The sequence below is a fragment of the Dysidea avara genome, chromosome 12 (assembly GCF_963678975.1).
Source record: "Dysidea avara chromosome 12, odDysAvar1.4, whole genome shotgun sequence".
Lineage (NCBI taxonomy): Eukaryota > Metazoa > Porifera > Demospongiae > Dictyoceratida > Dysideidae > Dysidea > Dysidea avara.
The window spans coordinates 2,735,191-2,758,006 of record NC_089283.1 but is presented as its reverse complement, the minus strand read 5'-3'; the positions used below and the strand labels follow the sequence as shown (position 1 = coordinate 2,758,006).

At 37.3% G+C, this 22,816-nt stretch overlaps 3 protein-coding genes and 1 long non-coding RNA gene across 14 annotated transcripts in view; 1 reads left to right on the top strand and 3 right to left on the bottom strand.

Annotated features, from left to right (window-relative positions):
* Positions 1 to 180, bottom strand: part of LOC136240254 (epidermal growth factor receptor-like) — a 44,444-nt gene extending 44,264 nt beyond the window's left edge. Inside the window, exon 1 of the mRNA XM_066031185.1 lies at positions 65 to 180. Within this exon, the coding sequence (XP_065887257.1) occupies positions 65 to 152 (88 nt within the window). The 5' untranslated portion in view covers positions 153 to 180. The remainder of the gene's footprint in view (positions 1 to 64) is intronic.
* Positions 181 to 6,223: 6,043 nt separating this feature from the next.
* Positions 6,224 to 17,341, top strand: LOC136240256 (uncharacterized). Of its 3 annotated transcripts, XM_066031193.1 has the most exons (10): positions 7,413 to 7,645; positions 8,167 to 8,252; positions 8,302 to 8,396; positions 8,461 to 8,540; positions 8,591 to 8,688; positions 15,244 to 15,386; positions 15,440 to 15,492; positions 15,547 to 15,593; positions 16,896 to 17,041; positions 17,086 to 17,341. In XM_066031193.1, the coding sequence occupies exons 7-10, from the start codon at positions 15,478 to 15,480 to the stop codon at positions 17,286 to 17,288; spliced, it is 411 nt and encodes a 136-aa protein (XP_065887265.1). In that variant the 5' UTR covers positions 7,413 to 7,645; positions 8,167 to 8,252; positions 8,302 to 8,396; positions 8,461 to 8,540; positions 8,591 to 8,688; positions 15,244 to 15,386; positions 15,440 to 15,477; the 3' UTR covers positions 17,289 to 17,341. The 3 variants fall into 3 exon arrangements, 1 of the variants encoding a protein (XP_065887265.1); XR_010693758.1 differs by lacking the exons at positions 7,413 to 7,645; positions 15,440 to 15,492; positions 15,547 to 15,593; positions 16,896 to 17,041; positions 17,086 to 17,341 and adding an exon at positions 6,224 to 6,416 and having other exon boundaries at positions 15,244 to 15,375; XR_010693757.1 differs by lacking the exons at positions 7,413 to 7,645; positions 15,440 to 15,492; positions 15,547 to 15,593; positions 16,896 to 17,041; positions 17,086 to 17,341 and adding an exon at positions 6,224 to 6,416 and having other exon boundaries at positions 8,302 to 8,540; positions 15,244 to 15,375.
* On the bottom strand, positions 9,606 to 13,211 carry LOC136240255 (uncharacterized). 9 transcript variants are annotated; one of them, XM_066031187.1, is made up of 10 exons: positions 11,878 to 12,464; positions 11,643 to 11,823; positions 11,432 to 11,594; positions 10,899 to 11,003; positions 10,693 to 10,848; positions 10,581 to 10,645; positions 10,499 to 10,524; positions 10,312 to 10,447; positions 9,828 to 9,891; positions 9,606 to 9,768 (listed from the first exon to the last, which is right to left on the bottom strand). In XM_066031187.1, exons 5-10 carry the CDS (start codon positions 10,775 to 10,777, stop codon positions 9,698 to 9,700), a joined length of 447 nt encoding a protein of 148 aa, XP_065887259.1. In that variant the 5' UTR covers positions 10,778 to 10,848; positions 10,899 to 11,003; positions 11,432 to 11,594; positions 11,643 to 11,823; positions 11,878 to 12,464; the 3' UTR covers positions 9,606 to 9,697. The 9 variants fall into 9 exon arrangements, 6 of the variants coding, with proteins under 6 accessions (XP_065887259.1, XP_065887261.1, XP_065887264.1 ...); XR_010693755.1 differs by having other exon boundaries at positions 10,312 to 10,444; positions 10,495 to 10,524; positions 10,693 to 11,003; positions 11,878 to 12,453; XR_010693756.1 differs by lacking the exon at positions 10,693 to 10,848 and having other exon boundaries at positions 10,312 to 10,444; positions 10,495 to 10,524; positions 11,878 to 12,435.
* LOC136240257 (uncharacterized) lies at positions 17,050 to 22,428 on the bottom strand. The gene is made up of 3 exons (XR_010693759.1): positions 22,288 to 22,428; positions 18,148 to 18,269; positions 17,050 to 17,671 (listed from the first exon to the last, which is right to left on the bottom strand). It is a non-coding gene; the product is annotated as an uncharacterized lncRNA (long non-coding RNA).
* Positions 22,429 to 22,816: the final 388 nt, after the last annotated feature.

The following is a 22,816-nucleotide window of genomic DNA, read 5'->3' as shown; positions in this document are numbered from 1 at the left end:
CCTTTTGTACAGCTTGATTATACTTGGCGAGTACTTACGCTACATTACATAACTAGCTAACTACCTCTTGCTGGACAACTTAAAGTGGCATAGGTGCCAACAGCAATCAGCAGTAAGATGACCTCAAAGGAAGCGGTGTTCAGGCCAAGCATTTTTCAACCAAAATTAAATTGGGTGGGGCACAAAGCGCGTCTAAAATTAATTTATTTGCAACTTGTCCTAACGCGGCCATCTTGTTCATGACATCATTTTAGATGATTTTCACGTGTCAGCACGTGTTTCCTCGTCATTTCGTGTGCCGTGTGTAGAATTAGTTCCCTATACCAGTTATTATATATATTTTTCCCGCCTATCACCCCCAGCACAAAAGGTATGTATGCTGGACACAACTATTATTATTATAGAGTAAGCCACCGATGTTCGGCCACCAGGAATTTTCGGACACTCGTACGCAGAAACTATGCAACGTATTCCCTTGCATGTTGTATTGCTATTACCTTAGATCCTCACCATTTAGCCCACCAAGTTTCGTAGGATTTCTTCAAGGACTGTGTGTTTGGCGAGCCAATAAGCATGTGTCCGAATCGCATGACATTTTGGCCAAAAGTATGGATTTTCGGACTGTAGCTCGCAAAGCACAATAAATGCACGGATTTGAATGAAATTTGGCATGCAGCTAGGGTAATCACTCAAGGTTCAGCCCACCAAGTTTCAGCTTATAAATCTATTCTATGCCTCAGTAATTATTAAATCTATAAGCGCATGTAGGCGTATCAAATATCGGACATTTATTGCCGCGAAAACTACAACTGCTGATTAAATTTTTGAGCAAATTCAGATGATTTCAGCTTTTACACACTATAAAGAGCAAACAAATCACAACTGATTGTTATTTGATAGCTCACATGTCTTGTGACAGTCTGCAACTGCTCAGCTGACAAACTAGCTATGCACAGAGAGCCACAAACACCTGCTGCATAGCCATAACAAACTGTAAAATCTTTATTGGGAATATTCTCACATGAGAAATGATACAGCATGCAAGAATTGTGAAGAGATTTTTACTGTATCTAAGTGACTGTTCTATTAGGGTAGTTCATTTTGTCTGACTGCTTTAGGGTATATCTTGTCTTTATACTTACAATATGATCAGATATTGCTAATAAATGTCATGTAAGAAGCCATACATTGTTTAACCGCCAATACATAGCTATACCAAGAGTTCATAATAATCCCTCCCTATATATATATGAACTCTTGGCTGTACCTATAGTGCGAAGAAGTTTCCTGAAAATGTAACCCTTGAAACTAAGTATAAGAAGTTCACACTCTGAATTAGCTCTTCTCTTTTCTAAGTAAAATGGAATTGCTTGTAATCTTATAAGTTTTGTTAGATATCAAGGCAAAATAATTTGATACCATCTCCCAATCCTGAATCCTACTGATATGAAGGAACCATTTCATGCCATTTATACTATAACTTTCATGAAGCCATGTGCAACCTTTATTTTAAAGTGATTGAATGATTTTAAGCATTTTTACCCTGTTAAAGATCTAATTATATATTGCTATACATATAGCCAATATTGTGCAAATTTTTGCATTGAATTGCTATTGTGTAAATCTTTTGTAAGTGCACCTGTATATTTGTGCTTCCCTGAAGGAAAAATCATTATTGGAAAGTGAGAATCATTTGTCATTCAAGTAACCAATAAAGCTGCTTTCATCATGCCATAATATATGCATGATGTAATTATAACAAAGCTGCACTGTAAGGCTTTACTTGTGTAATAAGTGTGACAAGCATAAATGACTGCACAATTTGTTTAATGGACACATAGTGGAGGAAAAAGATAAATAATGTATAAATTGATTCTCTCATGAAAGCTTGGAAACTGAACCATCCCTAGCATGTTGCCATTTTCAATCTTCCATTGCCAGGGGTGTAGGGAGGGGGGGTTCCGAGGGGTTCAGGAACCCCCCTCTAAAATTTAGACTTCTGAGTTTAACAGCATGTAGGATCCTAACATACCATTTAGTGTGGCAGGATAAAATGAGTGGGTAATATAGTGTATGGCAGAGCACAACATTTGATAAAGCTTGCATTCATCTCTCAGGGAAGGATTTACAGAGGTAACAAGTTACATAAGCCCTCTTCAAAGATCGATATATTCTAATAGAGCAGTCAGGTATATACTCTAATAGAGCAGTCATGTATACTCTAATAAAATTTGCATGTGAATATACATATCCATATGTTAAGGAATTAGTGAAGTTTATCAGACATTCTAACATTAAATGCAAAACTGAGCATGACCTTATACAGTGTATAAAGATATAGAACTCCAATAATTTGTTATGCAAAATGAATCTATGCTATGCATATTTTGTAGTTAATTATAATCTGTGAATGCTATCCCACTAGGGACTTGTGAGAAGGCTAAAACCTGTGAATACAGGGAGTCATAAACATGTAACTAAAATAATGTTTTGATTGTAAATCATTCTATTTGTATATCAGTGGATTCATGGTTCCTATACCAGTGAAATAACTATCACTTACAGATTACTAATATGTGTCTCTATGTGTTATGCTGTCTGTTTCCACTAGGTGACTTTATCTAGTACTATAGTATGTTCACGTTGAGCTGAATCCTGAAAAACAGCTAAAAATTAAAAGTGGATTTTTTCTCAACAGAGTTAACATTTCAGCCAATCAGATGATTATTGGTAACAGCAAAGGTGTCAACAACAGACACGTACAGTTTGGCTCCATTACAAGTTCGGGAAAGGGCTGTAGTGACCACTGTACTTATATGGCTTCCCCATAGGAAATGTATTGTGAAAATTTTGATTGGCCGTAAATATTATGTCAAACATTTGAACAAAAAGATTTTGAAATATTTTTAGCGGGTCAAGCAGTACTACAAATGAGCCAAATTTCAAGATCGTGTGTAATTGCATCCATGAGTTATTAAATGTTTTTGAGGATTCAGCTCAATGTGAACATACTATAGCTTTATCCCAAAGGCACTTATGTGCATTATAATTAATGTATTTTTTGCATAAAATACAGCAATTTGCTGAGTTTTGATTCAGTAAATTATTGAAAGTTTCTCAGCGGCTGGGGGCTGTGCCCCAGACCCCTTCTTCTGGTAATTCTATACTGCTCTTGGAACCCCCCTTCAAAAAATCCTGGCTACGCCCCTGATTGCGTATATCCTGCAAAGATTAATTGTGTAGGACAGTGACTGCAATCAGGTGCTTACTTTTGATGAAGATTTGTATACATAGCTATCAGTAATCTCTGCTATGATCCAAGAGCTGGAAACTCATGATAATACATTATAGTAAATGGATCAATTTAGACTCTATGTAATTGTTTTCCTAAAATCGTATGCATCATCCATGCAATTTTACATGCCTGTACATGTATTTTCCCTTATTAAAAAGTATACTGTTATAATATGAAACACTATTATTATGCTATGCAATTACTCAAGGTTTACTTGCTGTCATCATACAGAGTTTCAGTATGTTGATCACTCTTCAATCCTTACAATGGTAAAGCCATCCATGGTCTAACTGAACTCCTTCCAATGATAACTTAATCAATGACCTCGAGTTCATGACCATGCATATCAAACACATACATCATCCCCAGAGCTATCGTGGAACTACTTACTGTGGGATGTAGTTCAACACTAGCAACAATCTGGGCTACATTGCATGCTCTTCAAGCTATATACGCTTCACATTACATCTCAATCAAATTTTGTAGCTAATTAGTTGGTGTGAATGTATTCATTGCATTTCTGCACTTGTATACATATGCAAACTTATCCTATTTAAAATAAATGGATAAGGAAAACCAAAATCAGAATAGTTGAATACATGTGGGTAGCAATAGAGCTATACGTATGTTATGGCAATGTATCTCTTCACTGTGTTATTGTCAAGCTATATTAATTTTATGAAATCTAATCTTGCAATTGCAAAGTGTCTATAAAATCTGGAAAATTCCACAGATTTTATAGGTGTTGGACTGAAGAAAGGCATATACCAAATTACTTAGATGTACATCTATTGTAGTTGCCTGATTTTATAAGGAAGAGTGGCATGCATAAATTCATCAGTCAGGGCATGCCATACCCATGCAGTTTTAAGTGGCTTCAGTACCCCTTTTAAGTTTATTTTAAGTTATTATAGCTACTTGCAAGGAGCAAGACAATATCAAGACTTCTGGTTCCAAAATCAAGGATCTAACATAAACAGAACACACTACAAATTTTATTTAGTTGTAAGTAATGGTTTCTCACATGATATAGTATCAGTTTTATTTAGTGGCTTCCCATAATTTAAATAAAACACAAGATACTCTAATAAGGCAGTCAGGCAAAATGAACTACTCTAATAGAACAGTTATTTAGATACAGTAAAAATCTCTTCACAATTCTTGCATGCTGTATCATTTCTCATGAGAATATTCCCAATAAAGATTTTACAGTTTGTTATGGCTATGCAGCAGGTGTTTGTGGCTCTCTGTGCATAGCTAGTTTGTCAGCTGAGCAGTTGCAGACTGTCACAAGACATGTGAGCTCTCAAATAACAATCAGTTGTGATTTGTTTGCTCTTTATAGTGTGTAAAAGCTGAAATCATCTGAATTTGCTCAAAAATTTGATCAGCAGTTGTAGTTTTTCGCGGCAATAAATGTCCGATATTTGATTCGCCTACATACGCTTATAGATTTAATAATTACTGAGGCATAGAATCGATTTATAAGCTGAAACTTGGTGGGCTGAACCTTGAGTGATTACCCTAGCTGCATGCCAAATTTCATTCAAATCCATGCATTTATTGTGCTTTGCGAGCTACAGTCCGAAAATCCATACTTTTGGCCAAAACGTCATGCGATTCGGACACATGCTTATTGGCTCGCCAAACACACAGTCCTTGAAGAAATCCTACGAAACTTGGTGGGCTAAATGGTGAGGGTCTAAGGTAATAGCAATGCAAAATGCAAGGGAATACGTTGCATAGTTTCTGCGTGCGAGTGTCCGAAAATTCCTGGTGGCCGAACATTGGTGGCTTACTCTATTGTGTACTGTGCAGGAATCATGTATGATTATAATGCACAGGTGCAATTATAAAAGTGTCCAAATCATTACAAAACTCAGTGTATGTGGGAGACTTAACAATGTTCTGGGGTAGATTATTCCATAGTTTAATCACTAAACTGTTCCCTACCAGTTGAATCAATCCTTCTAATACTATCATATCTACCAGCAAGTGACAGGATAGCACTGAGATGCGTCTCAAAGTGGCTACAAAGCATCTGTGAAACTTCATCAGTTTGGCGTAATTTTGAGTGGCCAAGTTATTGTCTTCGAGACGAGGTGTGTATCGGTAATGTGCTGAAATGGTATGGTGAACACGTGAAGCTACTTAGTCTCGCGTAGCCAGACCCACTCTTCGCGCGGCGCTTATCGATTGATAATTATAAGCGCCTAGCTGCGAGAGGGTCTGGTATAGTTCGAATAGTAGGTCTAAAGTTGTTCTGACACTACGGTGGCCCTTTCTGGTCTATTTCCCGGAAATTTCTTTCATTTCTGGGAAATTTCCGAGAAATTTCTTCACTTTTTCTCATTTCTCAACAGTTTCTCTAAAGTTTCTCACCTTTTTCTCAAATTTTTCTCTATTCTTGAAACTTTCCCCAAAATGTCTTTAGTACTTCTCGATCTTTTCTCGTTTCTCAAAAATTTCCATAGAATTTCTTTGAGAAATAAGACGTCATTAGACGTCATGTGCACGTGATATTTGTTATTATGGGATGATGTCAAGCTCGGCACTATCATGGCCATTCCTGCTTTGCACACAGCAGGGGCGGATCCAGAGTTTCGAAAGAGGGGGGGCACCTTTCTGAAAAACAGTTGAAGACCAAAAAAACTTGCTGAAAACCAGTTGAAGACCAAAAAAAAAAAAAAAAAAAAGGTCACAACAATAATAGCTAGTTATCCTTACCTACTATATCACGTCTGTTATGTAAAATAAAATCCTATTTGTAGCTTCATAGGTAAGCTACACTGCCTCATGAACATTGTGACTGCTTTATTAGAGTAATTGACTGCTCTATTAGAGTATATCGATCTTGTATGCAATTTCTTGAAGGGGGGGGGGGGCATTTGCCCCAAATGCCCCATCCTGGATCCGCCACTGCACAGTGGGTGAGGAAGATTTGATATTACGCTATTTCAAGGACGATTATACATATGAGGACATTTACAAGTTTTTACACTTACGGCACGGTATAAACTTAACAATGGATCAACTGAGGAAGCGACTGAAGAGGATGAGCTTGCGAAGAAGAGACAAAAACGGTCAAACTTCCTTTGAAGAAGTCGAAGCGGCTATTAAAGTAAGTTGTGTATCCATGAAAGTAGTTCATTCGCATACTCCCTTCTCCACAGCTGTTTAGTCTATAGCCTATCTGTAGGTCCTTAGTAGTCTCGCGTGACCAGACCGATTTTTTCCGTATATTGGGTGGGGAAAAAAGGGTCTGGTGCAACTCCAATAGCTGTTTACTTCTGAGCCGTCCCCACATTCCGGGGACGCTAATTGAATAACATTGGTCACAAAGGAGGTGCCATGACGTCAGTAAGTTAACTAGAGATCTGTTTATCCTTTAAACAAATCTTAATTTGCTCCGATGTCTCTTTTATAGCGTCTTGAAAGTTAATCCTCATCGTGTAACAAGACTCACAACCGGAGCAGGAGTGTAGGAATACTTCATAGTTTTACTGACGTCATGGCACCTCCTTTGTGACCAATGCCCTTCTAGGTATTTGTCCCGTTTCACTTTAGGATATTTAGCTCAAAGATCTTCGCTTAGGCTCCTAGGCTATGGGTAAGCACCTCGAACAGGCTCTGCCTTCTGTGTACACCCTCCAGTGCCTAACTGGTAAAGTAGATAATAACAAGAGTACATAATAAAAATAGGGAGGGAGAGTGTCTAACTAGGACACCTTCAGCCAAAATCACTGCGTATTATAGAGCATCCACACATTGGTAGAGCAAAGGCTTTACTTTATTCAACACCTATCAACAGCACTCAACACCTATCAACAGATCTCTATAGTCAGTAAAAGTGTTGATTTGTTCAAAGATCATGGTCTTTTCAATAATACGCAGTGATTTTGTACAGGCTGTATTGGCAGTTAGACACTCTCCCTTCCTATTTTTATTATGTACTCTTGATAATAACAATAACAACAATAACAATAACAATGTTATTCAATTAGCGTCCCCGGAATGAGGGGACGGCTCAGAAGTAAACAGCTATTGGAGTTGCACCAGACCTTTTTTCCCCACCCAATATACGGAAAAAAGCGGTCTGGCCACGTGAGACTAGGTCCCTAGTGGGAGATATACTTTTTTGCACCTATTAAATCCCCAACTACCATGGTCCACAGATGTGGGCTGAGATTGCGGATGGTGCAGGGAATCTGTAATTTTCAGCTCCTTACTTGTAGGAGAAGTATAGGCATTCAAGTAAAGCACAGGAAAATAGCTAGTGGGACAGTCACAGGAAGGGATGTGCAATCTTGTGGTGTTGATCTATGAATTCCAAGTTGCGAGTCGATATGCGTGAGTGGCCCCTTACATGAATACATGCTGTATCTTAGTATCCAAACGTTCAAGGGACTCACATCTTTGCCTCAGTTAATAGCAATCATTCCCCCCTACCCCAGCCTGTATCTGTGGTAGTCAGAAATTACACTGAAATGTCAATATCTTGCGAGGACACTGGTAAAATGTTCTCCACACATCTTGTACTGGAAAAGTATCTTATTCACAGGTCAAGAATTATAAAATTGTCAGTGTTGAAGAGTCGGCATCATAGTACTACAATACAACCTGCTGCATAGCTATGAGGGCTATTCTATTAAAGAATTTCTGTTGTTTATGAATTTCTGCCTATCCCATTATGAGTTGTGAGAGGATGCTTTCATTGTATGTTGCAGGCTTTGTGTAGCTTAAAGAAGGGTGAGAAGCAATTGTTCCAACTACCATGCTACATGGATCCAACATTGGGACAATTGTTTACATTCATTCTACGGTCTTTCAAAATAAATGTGACTATCATTACTGCAATACTGTATTCATAGAAAGAAAGGGAGGTGTCAGGGAACTGCATTGGTTACCGCATATTGCACAAGAGGCTGAAAGAGAAACATAGTTTGCGTGTTGGAAGGTGAGTCAGTTGGTCCTTTATTTAGTCGGTAAGCAACATTTTGCTACAGAAATGTTGTGATGATGTTGTCAGCTTTGGATAACCCAGAAGGCGCTGCAGCTAGGAAAGGAAAAAAAACTGAAGAGAAGGATATATCACAGCAAGGTGTATTCATTTCACCAGATAATGCTTTATTGTACTTTGTGTCCACTTTTCTGGTGAACTGTAGGGGCCAGACAATATATGGCATTGCGATGAATATGATAAATTAAAGCCGTATGGTTTTGCCATACATGGCTGCATTGACAGGTAAGCAATATTAAAAACAAGCGTATAATCCTTATCTTACCTTTTAACAGCTACTCACGTAGAATCCTTTGGCTTCATGTATCCCCCTCAAATAATGATCCATACATTATTGCAGGGTACTATTTAAATTGTGTAGAAAAATTAGCAGGTTAGTTGAAAACATGAGATAAATCAAGACTCACGGTAGTGAGTCGCGCGGCCAAGAAACTACAAAGCGCACGCCCAATTAAAAGACGCGCGGCCACTACTGTGAGTTATTTACGTGTAGGGCCGGTTTCGCAATATTAGTCCTAAATTACGCAACATCTCTCAATAGATTTGTATTGCGTTACGTGATAAAAAATCTTTAGGAGTCGTCATCATTTTCATAGTTTTCTTGCGACCTCGCTAAAATAAAAAAAGTAACCATCGCAAAATAAAAAATAGGCGTATTTCACTTTATTTCTCTACCTTATGTTACAACTACTGTCACGTTATACCAGTCAACCAGTCAACATAGCCGTGTTTGTATAGTCCATCTAGCACTGACATTATCCAATCCTGGTTTGCCTATACGCGTATTTTCTTCAATCAACCTCTAATCCCTACAATAACTTTTAAAGACACGACGTGGACACAAACTCTAATGCCTGATAAACAAGTTGTGACAGCGTGCTGAACCGTAAGTTCCCTAGGGATGGTGTTTTAAGCAGAAATCTTTTAAATTCCATGTAGTACCACACCCCATGCGAGCGTTTATAAATCGCCAGTTGTCTTTGAACAAAATCACTAGCGAAGGTGCTTTAAGCATACTCTTCAATTCTCTATTTACATGTAATTTTTAATAGATTAACCACAAAGGCCGATAAGGTGAATACAAAAGGTAACAAGCCTTTAGGGGTTACCACCTCTATGTAGTGTGTACCATGTAGCTTGTGTTGTGGCTTTCATTAAGTATTATGCACACACAAATGGTGCAACAAAATTTTGTAATGGATTGCTCGAATGTGGTTGGTGGTGTTGTGGCTTGAATGTGGTTCGTGGTTTGCCAGTGACCATGTATGAGTTGGGGTTGGTCCACACAACTTACACAATATTCAAATTTCATGATGGCCATGATAATTTCTTGCCATATGGTAAACATACAACAATGTGTAACAACGTTAATTAACATCACATCAAGACTTGACTAAAAATAGTTCCAACAATAGTGATGATTTCTTGTATGTCAGCATGACGATACTGAGACCTGTAAAAGAATAAGCAGGCACTGAAGTTAACCTTAAATTAAACACTCATGCAACTGACCTGGAACATCGGTCACAACACCAAAAACACTTGTTTCGATATCTGATGACACAATCCAGCGGCACTGAATTAAAAGAGAATGTACAAAAAATCAATATGCCGGGCTGTGTCAATAATAGCATGGATAATCAAAATGAACAAAAATTATATCCCAGGCTAAGTGAATGAATAACATAACTGTTGGGTAAGCATGTTAAACCAGAACATTAGGACATTAGTCAAACAAAAGTACGCTATCACAACTTGGTCATAATACAATGTTTGTACCACTGGACTTCACACTGGTTGCCCAAAAATTGTGCCATTCCGGGACAACAGCATAATATTATGAAACAAATAGTTACTACAACACAGAAGGCTTACTGTTGCACTGTCTACACTGATATACCATAATTTAAAAACATAACAGGTGGGCATTAAATACAATACACTTAATATCTGGGTACTAGGAAAAAATCACTAACATCACAACATGTAAACTGACCTGGAAATTAACACCCTTGATGCCGCTATAGTCTACACTGGATACTTGTTCAAACCCATCAACACTATGCCTGATACATCTGAGTAGACTGACCTGCAAATTCACATCACTAGTATACAGTGATAATTGATAACTGCAAAAACAACAATTGCAATAATACAATTCTTCTGTACGTCAACTGACCCTGAAATTCATGACACTCAATACCGAGACCTGTAAAAGAATAAGCAGGCACTGAAGTCCAAAATTAAACACACATGCAAACTGACCTGGAACATCGGTCGCAACACCAAAGACATCTGTTTCGATATCTGACGAAACAATCCAGCAGGCACTGAATTAAAAAGAGAATGTGCAAAAAATCAATATGCCAGGCTGTACCAATAAAGGATGAATAATCAAAATGAACTAAAAATATATGTCCCATATGCAGGTTAAGTGAGTAACATAACTGTTGGGTAAGCATGTAAACCAGAACATTTGGTCATTAGTCAAACAAAAGTACGCTATCACAAACTGGTCACTGATAATTGATAACTACAAAAAGAACAATTGCAATAATACAATTCCTCTGAATGTCAACTGACCTGAAATTCATGACACCTGTATCTTTGTTCCTGCATGGTCTCAACTTACATATGTACCATGATCACATTCAACAGCTAGTGGATAAACCAGTATGACCAGATGGCCTGCAAAAACCAACAAGTAGGTGTTAAATACAATACACATACCTAAAGTCTGGAATATGAAAAATATTATATAAGCATTATTCCACACTGATATAGTAATAGCAAGAGTTAATAATAGAGAGGAGAGTGTCTAACACAATACAGAGCCTCTACAAATGATTCAGCATGATTCAAAGGGATTCTCTCAGACGTGTTAACAAGTGCACACTGCCAGAAAAAAGAAATGTGATGATTGCACATGGGAAGAACAAAGAAATGTGATGATTAAAACAATCTTCACATATAGAATATACTACAAATCACAGAATTTTACAGAGGAATCCCTTTGAATCACGCTGAATCATTTGTAGAGGCTCTGTATTGTGTTGGACACTCTCCTCTCTATTATTAACTCTTGGTAATAGATTATAGGATGTTGTGGAACTTGCCTAAACGTGTAAACTTGAACATGAGGACAACTGCATAATCTGGACACTTGGAATTGTCCAATACCTGATGAACCGCAAGTAGGTACTAATGACATTCACTTCAACATTTTATCCCAGCTGGGTGAATCTCTTGTAACTGAGTAAAAAGGTGTTTATTTTCCACCTGCAACCAAAGTTCTACATTTCTGTGGTTGGGTGTACATAAACTGACCTGGAAAATCAGTATGCCATAGGGGTATGGAAATGGTTCCTTTCCTTCTGTTGTGACATTACTTACAGCTGACTGGTAAATGATCATCGATGTCCCCATGGACCCCAACAATGAGTATACCAATAACTTCACAAGTTGGAATGAATTTCCTTTCAACATCTGGTGGACAGGTCCAAAAACCCTATCGCACAAACACGGTGAATCAGTGTGTGGCGATGTGACACGTTACACAAACTTCACTCCTCGTTTCGTTAGCATTCAAGACCGGCATATATCATAGAGTCCCTCAGTATTCTTGCCGGACTCTTACTTTTTCAAGCGTTGCTCAAGCGATGTAGTTTCTCACGAGGGGCTCGAGTTTCTCAGTAAAGTCGAGCCGATTAAAGTACGCCTCACCATCCAGTTACATTCTTAAACCATTCAATTTAAAGCCACGTATCATGAGTGTCCGCTTAAGGTAATTAGGGACTTTCCACGAGATTTCCCCTAAATAGATCACGTGTTAGTTGTCAATCTGGTGGATTCTGGTGGTATACATGGTTCAACAATGCGGTAAGTGTAGTATAAGCTGTCAATGAATAATTTATTTATTACAGGTAATTTATAAGGCTAAACAGCCTGTTACACCTGATCAACAGGTAAAAAAAGTACAAGTAGACTAATTACATACATTTATACATAGTGTTAGATGAATATTGGTCAATCAATTTCTTAAAATCATCAACTGATGCTGCGCATGCTACTTCTTGGGGTAAATTATTCCATGGTTCAACAACTCTTCTTGTAAAAAAATATTTCCTGGCATCTGTTCTTGAAAAATATTTAAATAGCTTAAATGTAATTGTTTGTGCACAGTTATTTTTGTGTGATAAGCATGCTTGAGGAAGGGTCTGGGGGACGAAACTAATGTTTTGACAGCAGTTGATGATGGCCAGGCAAAGAACTGCGAGAAGAACTACTATGATAGTATGATAGTAGGGAAAAATTCCCACCCCTATAGCTCTGCCTAGGGGCATTAACTAGCATTATCTACAGCTACTGTATTATGTTGCTGATATGTACATTCAGGCCAAGAATAAAGGTGAAAGTGGTAGTAAGGCTCAATCCTATTATTCTGCTGAACGGGCAAGGGAGTCTGGGACTCTGGGGACATGTTCCCTCAGGAAAGTACAAGTACTACAACTTTTTTGTTTTAATTGCTTCATCAAGTATAAAAATTTCAGTCAAAAGGTGATAATCGAGCTCTGGTCTTATGCACTGGTTGGAGTGGTTGTATCGATACTGCACTGTGACATCCTTGAGGGGTTAGTGCTGGCATTGTCCATGGCAATGCTATTCCATCTCCCCGAGTCTTGATGATTGAGTCCTCCATTCCTTTCTCTGCTGCTCCAATCCTGAAGTTGTGACCACAGTCAAAAGGTGACGATCGAGGCTCTGGTCTTGCATCTATACTGTACTGCAACACCCTTGAGGGGTTAGTACCGGCATTGTCCATCGCAATACTGTTCCATCTCCCATATACAAGTCTTGATGGTTGAGTCCTCTATTCCTTTCTCTGCTGCTGTAATCCTGAAGTTGTGACCAAAATATTAAAAAATGGTTATAACATGATAAATGATTATGATGATAACAATTACTAATGTATTTATAGCTGTGTAGCAACTGTGAACTAATTAGGCACTTGCAAGTTTAATTAGGTGTCTGAAGCATTTAACATGCACAGATATGAGATATATTCATGACGTGCAGGCAGTAAAGCTAATAGAACAGTCATACTACACCGTAAATTCATACTTCCGAATTTACAGTGTTATGAAACAATCATTATTATGTATGGATTTTACTGACTCTCCTAGATAATATTCTACATTAATGTTAATTGCTCATTTCCAAAAAATTAGCTTTTAAACCAAATGTAGAGTCTATCACTGACAAAAATGAGTGATATCCACCCCAAAAACACCTTCGCTGTAAAAAAGGCGCGCCCAAGAAACTACAAGTACCTGGAACCCAATGTAAAAAAGAAAAAGAAAAATCAGCTTAGCTGAAGTGAAAAGTAACTGGTAACTTAAAGAGCTGACATCTGAAGCGGCCAAGAATACAATTACTAAAGTTTAATCCATGCAAGAACACCTTGGCTATAAAACAGGTGTATACATGAAAGTAACTGGGAACTGAAATGGCTGATATCTGAAGCGGCCAAGAATGAATGGTCATATACAACTAATCCAAAAATTTAACACTGAACCTTTATAATTCAGCTGTGTTCTATATTCACTCTTGCTGCATCGTAAAATAATTTCTTTTAACTCTAATTGGCTGGTAATTTGGCCGCCTTTTTTTGCTCTATTATACTGACTATTAAAAAAGGCTTACAAATTACCAGCCAATTAGAGTAAAAAGAAATTACTTTACAATGCAGCAAGAGTGAGTATAGAACACAGCTGAATTATAAAGGTTCAGTGTTAAATTTTTGAATTAGTTGTATATGACCATTCATTCTTGGCCGCTTCAGATATCAGCCATTTCAGTTCCCAGTTACTTTCATGTATACACCTGTTTTATAGCCAAGGTGTTCTTGCATGGATTAAACTTTAGTAATTGTATTCTTGGCCGCTTCAGATATCAGCTCTTTAAGTTACCAGTTACTTTTCACTTCAGCTAAGCTGATTTTTCTTTTTCTTTTTTACATTGGGTTCCAGGTACTTGTAGTTTCTTGGGCGCGCCTTTTTTACAGCGAAGGTGTTTTTGGGGTGGTATAGTATACATACAACCAAGCATTAATCCTTTAACCCTTGATATTACTTGTTCAACTTTTTTGCTGAATGACTTAAGCATTTTTACAGTTTAATATTTTAGGATTGCTTTACTTTAATTGTCTACTGATGTGTTCCAAGGATGAAAATTTTGTGAAAACATCAACTTGCAATCCATATAGCGACATTGCGTTTGAGTAGTACCATAAGATAGTTGCCTTTTGGGCATTGGAATAAGTGAATAGGTGCTGCCCTCAAAAATGACAGAGGATACAGTTGCCCACCCTCATCCTTCCTAATTCTCAGCTCCTGCAGGATGGCATTTTGATCCTCGGATATACAGTATATGTAAACATATAAGGCCAAGACATAATATCCAAATGTACTATAATAACGTACATTTTTAGATTTGATACAAAAAGGCTTACATTTGAATAGTGGCTGTAGCTATACTGTGTCAGTGAACATGCCTCATGGTGACAATAATTATGTATCTGTAGTGTTAGAAAGGTAATCCTACAGTAATAGAGAAGGGAACAAACAATATTCTATAATGTGTTTCTGTATGCCATACCTTTTGTCTATTGTTTCCATTTTTAGTGTACATTGTGGTGGAACACATTGCAGCTATTGTAATAAGTATGTACTCTTTTTTTGATGCACTGAGGTCTAAGAGTTGCTTTGTACTGATAGCACCGGCTACCCTTGAATATCCTCATTAGTTTTTATACTATATTATAGACTAATTACAGCTGCAGTGTTTAATTAATCAATTGAATGTGGTATGTTTTAAGGCATATGATAGCTAAACATATAAATTAAAACTGATGTGTTTATTACTGTAGGGTGTCCTACAATTTTAAGAACGGACAGAGGAACTGAGAATACAAATAATATAGCATTTTTGCAGCTATTTTTGCGAGATCAACATGACGATCCCTTTGCAAAGGAGAAAAGCTTCATGTATGGCCGATCTACTTCCAATCAAGTTTGTTTACCTTGTATTTTATTATTTGTTTGTTTTAATCGTGCAAAAACTAGCGTATTGAGGCTTGGTGGGGACAGCTGCGCAATGGTGGATGGATTATTTTAAGGTGTGTGAAATTAGTGTTTCACATGTGATAAGTGCAAAATTGCTATGATTACAGGCTTTGAGAGAATCTGGTGAACTGGATGACAGCAGTGAATATCATATGTAAGTAAAAGAGTGTTGATTATATATGTATGGTGCTGTTGCATATATGCTAATAAACGTACTGTAAACAATTAAAATGCATTGGAGTTTGAAGCAAACCAATTATATTGAAGTATTTCGATTTTGTTTGCATGCATCATCCAGTTTAAGGAAATATTGGCAACGCTTGAAATAAGAAAAAAAAATGCTTGGTCACAGTGTCTGAACAACATAGGCGATTCTACTGGGGGGGGACAGGCCCGCCCTGTTGAAAAATAAGTTTTCTAAAATTTAGGGGGAAAGTTGTGGTATAGATATGTATTGTTAGTTTTAGCATTTTTAATGTTTTAGCACTAATTTTTAAATCCTTATAATTGCAAAAATCCTGCAGCTTCTGGGGTCCCCCCACCCCCCTCCCCCCCCGACTCCCTTAAAATTCTGCTTTATGGTACAGTCATACAACATTTTATGCTGTCCCCCCACCTGTATATCAGGTCTAGAATCACCAGTGCTGAACAAACTATGTATGATTAGGCATTTGGTTACACAATTTATGCATTAGGTTATGTGAACATTCTATCAATATCAAGTACATTACTATGATTGAAAATTTTGTGTAGGCCAATATCAAATTAAAAACATTAAAATAGTCATGTTTTCTGAGACAATGTATATTGGCTGGATTATAGTTTGGCTAACACAGCCAGAGTTGGGGGTAACTAGTTACTTTTGTAACTAAGTTATGTAACGGATTACTTTTAAAGTGACTAGTAATATAACTAGTTACTTACTTTGTAACTAGTAACTTGTAACTAGGAGTAATTGTCTGAAAAGTAACTAAGTTACAATAGTAACTAATTACAATAGTTACATTGCAACTATAACTAATTATGCTTTAAAAGCAAGAGCACTTCAATTTTTGTGCCATATATGCTACAGCCACAATAAGTAGACAGATTCTGTGTACTGTTCTCTATGAGTAAAGACGTAGCAATAATTAAAACTGACTTGAAATAGCCACAGAATTGTTATTTCAAGTGCACATATGTATTGCATCCCTTACTGATGCATATCTGAGCAAACTTCATGTTACAAAGCAAAAAACAAGTCATAATTTATACTACGAAAGTAACTAGTAACTAGAGTACTTAGTTACCTTTTGAAAAGTAACTGTAACTGTAACTAAGTTACATGGGATAAAAGTAACGTGTAACTAGTAACTAGCTACTTTTCTGAAGTAACTACCCCAACTCTGAACACAGCTATAGAATTTGTCAAAATACACATACTTCTCACCAATTAAACAATGGATTTTGTGTGTAGTGACTGCCTTCGATACTGTTTTATGGACTTGATACAAGCTGAATTGGATTACGTGGCACATGAATGGAACATTCATAGAATACGACCAAGTAATTGTAATCCTGGTGGTATACCAGATAAGCTGTATTTTCTTCCTGAAGATGAAGGTATGATAAACTTAAATTTGAATAAAATGTTATGCAATTATTAGGGACACGATCATATAGACACACCGTGAGTAGTGATGATGTAGAATCTGCATGTGAATGGAGTGTCACTAAGCCCTGCTCTGTACCAAAGGAGTTCACTGATTTAGCTGAACATGTAATGAGTGAAGATAATATTTCAAAGCCTACAAATGCCGATGAAGCTATAGTATTGTACAAACATCTAAAAAGTGTCTTGAGTTGTTAAATATTTATTTCCCTTAGTTGTTGTATCACAGTCATCATATCGATTCTCTTTTTCGCATCATACTGCAAACAACCTTCACACACCCTTCTGATGGTTAGGTTGAGGTGTTGTACGGAAGGTAGAGTTTTAGCCACAATAAGTTGTGCCATCTCAGCATGGGTCATTAGTTTTCCCCACGCATGCTTTCTCCCGAACACTTCAGATAAGACTAAACCAAAGCTCCAAACATCAGACGCAAGGCATGTGTTTCCAAAAAAGCATTCTGGTGAAGAATAATAAGGTGTGCCTTCAGCTTTTCCAACATTTGTCATTGTACAAGCTGTTGTCTTGAGTCTGGCTAATCCCATGTCTGTTAAGTATACATGGAAAGTTCCCTTTTCAACCTGTGAACAATAATTATAATTTCTAACAAACCATAAAATTATTTTATTCATAAATAAGTTTAAAAGTACAATATTTACTTGGTTAAATGCTGCGGCTACTATTACCTTATAGTCTCAAAAATCAATGTGGCGACTATTCAAGCTTAACCACCGTTCAATACATGTGAACGATGTTTAAGCCCTTATTTTCACAATCGATTGTGGGGCCCCCCTTCAGTGCGGCAACTATTAAAGGTGCGGCGTTTAACCAAGTAAATATGGTATATTGTTTTATGTGCAGCAGAAAGTCCAAAGTAATACAAAAGTACTTATGAAGTTCATTTGCACAATGTACAAAGCTTTTAAGGTACCATATCAGTGACATCTCATAACATTTATACCCAATCTTTCTCTAGTAGTACTATTAAGGCACTGAAGAACTTGACAAGTACACAGACAATGCTTGCCTATATTACATCAATCTACATTTTACTTACCAATATGTTCATTGGCTTTACATCTCAATGAATAAAAAGAGGCTTTCGTCCATGCATATAAGCAAGTGCCTGTCCACTTGATTGGTTATCGACAGTTGGTCACTTGTTGAGAGTGGTATTTTCTGTGACGATAATTACACATGTAATGTCTGGCTAGTTACCTATGTCCCTGTCCAGCTTAGCCCCCCTTTCAAAAAATCCTAGATCTGCCCCTGAGTAGTTCGTTTTTTACTTTTGTAAATGTAGTAATAAAAGTAACATAATTAACATAAGTCTCTTAACTGATATTGCTATATTAGCAAAAGTAAAATCAAACTACTGTTCAAGTTGATGCATTAAAATTGAATCCCACAATCACAGTTTGTTTGGCAAAATGCAATCCCACAATCAAAGCTTACTTGGTTCCCTACATAAGAGAAGGGTATAGCAACTGAAGATTTTACCAATTAGGTGAGTCTGCATGCTAAAGTAGAACGTATTAGTTATACCACGGGCACTCGTGTTTTGCCTGTATATACGCACTATATCACAGGCCAAGTTTTCACAGCAAATAACAGAACACCCAACACCACAGTGTGGTAAAGAAAAATCCATGGTCAAAGATGGCATATGGTCACTGAAAACAGACCTTCTAAAAACATTACAAGATATTCTAGTATTCAATTCCACTACATGAGAGAGCCAAGACAACAATGGGATGTTACAGATGTGATCAAACCATAATGGGGCCCAAATCACACCACTCCCAGCAACTAAAAAACTTGATCTTTGGGATAGTAATAATTTAGGCTGCAAGCTGTCACAGTGCTGAAGGTCTTCTCTAGTAGATGTTACTATAGCAGCATCATCAGCAAAACTGCAGTCGTCAAAGATATGGAAGGTGCTCTCACCCATTAGCTTACCTCCACATTTATAAAGAAACTTGAGACTCCAAGTTATGTACACCATTGTCACCAACACTACATCACCACATTAAAGAAGAGGATGAACAAAGTTGGTCCAAAAATGCAGTGATGCACCCCTGCCTCAAACCATTGTACACCTCAATATTACCAAATCGTCCACAAGTGAAATTCCAGTTTGCATGTTTTCATGTAGGGCCTTATCAGACTAATCAGAATATTAACATCCTTACTTGGCTAGGATCAGCCACATTACAGCAAGCCATATGCCTTCTTGAGTTCAAAAGTCTTTGTGTAATGCCTTTTCTACTAGTTGGCATGTACAAAAATCATGTCTGTGCAACACGATTGCACTGAAACCGCACTGAGAGTCTACTTTGACCTCCTCCACAACTGCCTGTAAATGTTGTTGAATCATGTTAGCAAAAACCACTGATTCCCCTCCAATTGTCACACAAGGACAAGTCACACTTCTTTGGTAGACTCGGAACAAATAATGCCTTATGCTAGTCCTGTGGAACAACTTTATTCTCCCAGACACTACTAAAACTGCAGCAGATACACCAACAACTCATCACAACAAACCTTAGCCATCTTTTGGAAGGATGCCACTAGCTCTATCCCCACTACCAGTGACAGTGCATCTCTAACCACATGAAGGGAGGGCATAATGCATACAAATCTCTTGGTTTCTTGTGTAGGGTATTCAAGAACTCTCAATGTGCCTAGACCACGAAAGTCTTGTACTCCACTCTAAATTTGTACTGTTTAATGATGTGGAGGCCATATCTGTTAAAGGTATTAAATTACTTTAAAAAGTTTAATGAAAAGCCACAAAATTTGTACCATCTAACTATCATTCAAATTACAGAACAAGGCTAACTCAGACTGGTATACTGCCATTAAAATGTATATTTACGAGATCACCAAAACTTTATAAAATCCAACAAACATCCATCCATTAAATTTGACATCCCAAACTATGTCAATTTTACTACTTGCTCTACAAGATCTGCTGGCACAAAGCTCAACCCCAAGATAGTCCTTCAACTCACATTTTTATTGCTTACCCAGATTATGGAACAGATCTCTCTACCAGTAATGACTAATTTCAATCATTAGAAGTAACCGAATTGAAGAAATTTTTATGCAATCATTTTATAGCCAAGTTTGACAATACGTCGTGTACATTTCACTACCTGTGTCCTTGTTCTCATTGCTCCAAGACTCCTGCACAAAGCAATTATACATACTGTAGTTTGTAACTAGACTAAGTGTTCTAATTGATAAGAAGTTAATTAACTATATGCAGGCTACCAGGTCCCTGATAGACCCTCAGAATTGCAAACATCAAGTTTTCTGTATATGTTATAGTTGTACCTCAATTCTGTAAAGCAATGGTACCACCTATCATATTAGTTATTTACGGTTAGCTAGGCACGTACTAGAAAAATCATCATAAAAGCAATTGCAACACCTAGCTAGCTATACCTGACTGTGCAGAAATCAGAAATGATTATAACACAGAGAAAAAATTATCCAGGGATGGGGAGTTAGCTATAGGGGGAGGGGTTCCAAAGCATAATCATGGAGGGGGGAAAAGAAAATTTATATGAGTCAACGTCAGTAGTTAATTGCTTGCAGGATCCTTTCTTTAACCGTGAATCACTAGGGGTTAAGTAATCTTTGGGCATAACAATATTTTAGGCCACTCCAACAAAATTCCCTGTTTCCCATTTCATTGACCTCAACAATACATGCGGGTGGGTGGTTCATTATCCGTTATTCATTATAGATATTTCCACTAATTTTCAAAATTCATAACTATTAAACTTACAGGTAAGAAACAGTAGAGATATTTAAACTAAGAACCTGAACAGTGAAAAGCTAGCTAAATGGGCTTTTTGAATGCTAAACTAGTTACTGCTATGCAATCACAAGATAAATAATGAATAAAATGTTCAGTTGACAGCAATAATGAATGACCATGCAGGAAGAGAATCTGCATGCGGGCGGGAAATGGGAAACAAGGAATTTTCTTGGAGTGGCCTAAGATCATTAACAAGTTAATAGTTTAGCAGTGTTTATTCTAGGGCTGTTAGGGGGGAACTTTCCCCCCCAAAAATCTCAGACTCACCCCCTAAAATTGTGAGTGACTACTACTACACTATACTTAGGTTAAGCTTATTAATAATGACACACAAAACTTATCAAAAATGCTCTCAGATTAATCTCAGAGGGTTTAATATGTAAAAATTTCCCAGGTTAAAAATTGCAAATTCAACCTTATAATGCTATCAAGTTCAGTATTACATTATTAAATGTTTAAAAATCTCTTAGTGCACATAATACAACTACGTGACTAAAATTCCTACTGCTATAATTATAGTGATGGCTATTCAATATCAGTCTGTAAACCCAAGTTTACCTATACCTAGTTTCTTAGTTTTTTCTAAATTGCATACTTAACTGTCAAAAATGTCCGCTCAGAATGTGTAATTTTGTAAAAAAAATTCTTACTTTCAAAATGGCATGCAGCCAGCAAATATACTCTCAGATTTAATCTCAGAAAGCCTGATTTAAAAAAATTTCCGTAAGCATGAAAATACCAGCATTAAGTTTCAAATTTCTTGTATCCATCCATGTAGGTCTTTTAATTTGTTATTGCTTTGTGGTATCATACAATAATGGTCAATACATGATCTCACACAAACTGTTTATTCAACAGAATCAAAAACCGCAGTGCACTACTTATAGAATAATCGTGTAGGTGAGGTGTACATGGTTGTCCTAGATACTACAACATTATGTCATCACTACTACACTCATGCATCAAGCCATAGATAATATACACCCCCATCTATGATCAAGCTCTACCAACCATAGGATCTGGCTTCACTTAAATCAAAATCAACACCCATGACACAGCCTTTAATGACTAACCAGTTTGACAACTATTCAACTTACATAGTTTGTAGTAGTGAACTTGGACAACTATATGTAGACTTTAACCTCCATAGTCACCCCCAAATTCCTGATCCCCCCCCAAAGGAGAAATCCTAAAATAAACACTGGTTTAGCTAGTTTTCTCCTTTGTTGTAATAGGTAGGTCGAGGGTGTTCTGCATACCAGTAACAATAGAGTATCACAGTATATATCAAACTGCAGCATTATTCGAGCTCTACAAGACTGTCAGACATTAATACACGTACGTTTACGTAATATACTTAGCTGCTACCTCTTTCGAGACAACTTGGAGTAGCACAGACGCCAACAGCAAATAGTAGTAAGATGGCCTCGAAGGCAGCGATGTTCAGGTCAAGCATCTTTCAGTAGAGATATGTCAAGACTAAATGGGTGGGGCACAAATTAAAGCGCGTCTTAAATCAATTTACTTTTGGGCGGGCACCGCGCTAATTGATTTTGATTTTGCAGGTAACAGCACGTGTTTACTCATGTGAGCCTCGTGTCATTCGTGTGCGGTTTGCTGTGAAAGTGTAGAATGATTAGTTCTCTACCAGTTGAATTAATTTTTCTAATACTATCATATCTACCAGCAAGTGACAGGATAACACTGAGATGCGTCTCAAAGTGGTTACGAGTCATCTGTGAAACTCCATCAATTTGGGCTAATTTTGAGTGGCCGACTTATAGTTGTCTTCGAGACGAGGAGTGTGTCAGTAATGTGCTGAAGTGGTGTGGTGAACACGTGAAGCTACTATCCTTTCCCGATCATGTGACACCTTCCAGTCTGGTGAAGTTGTTGA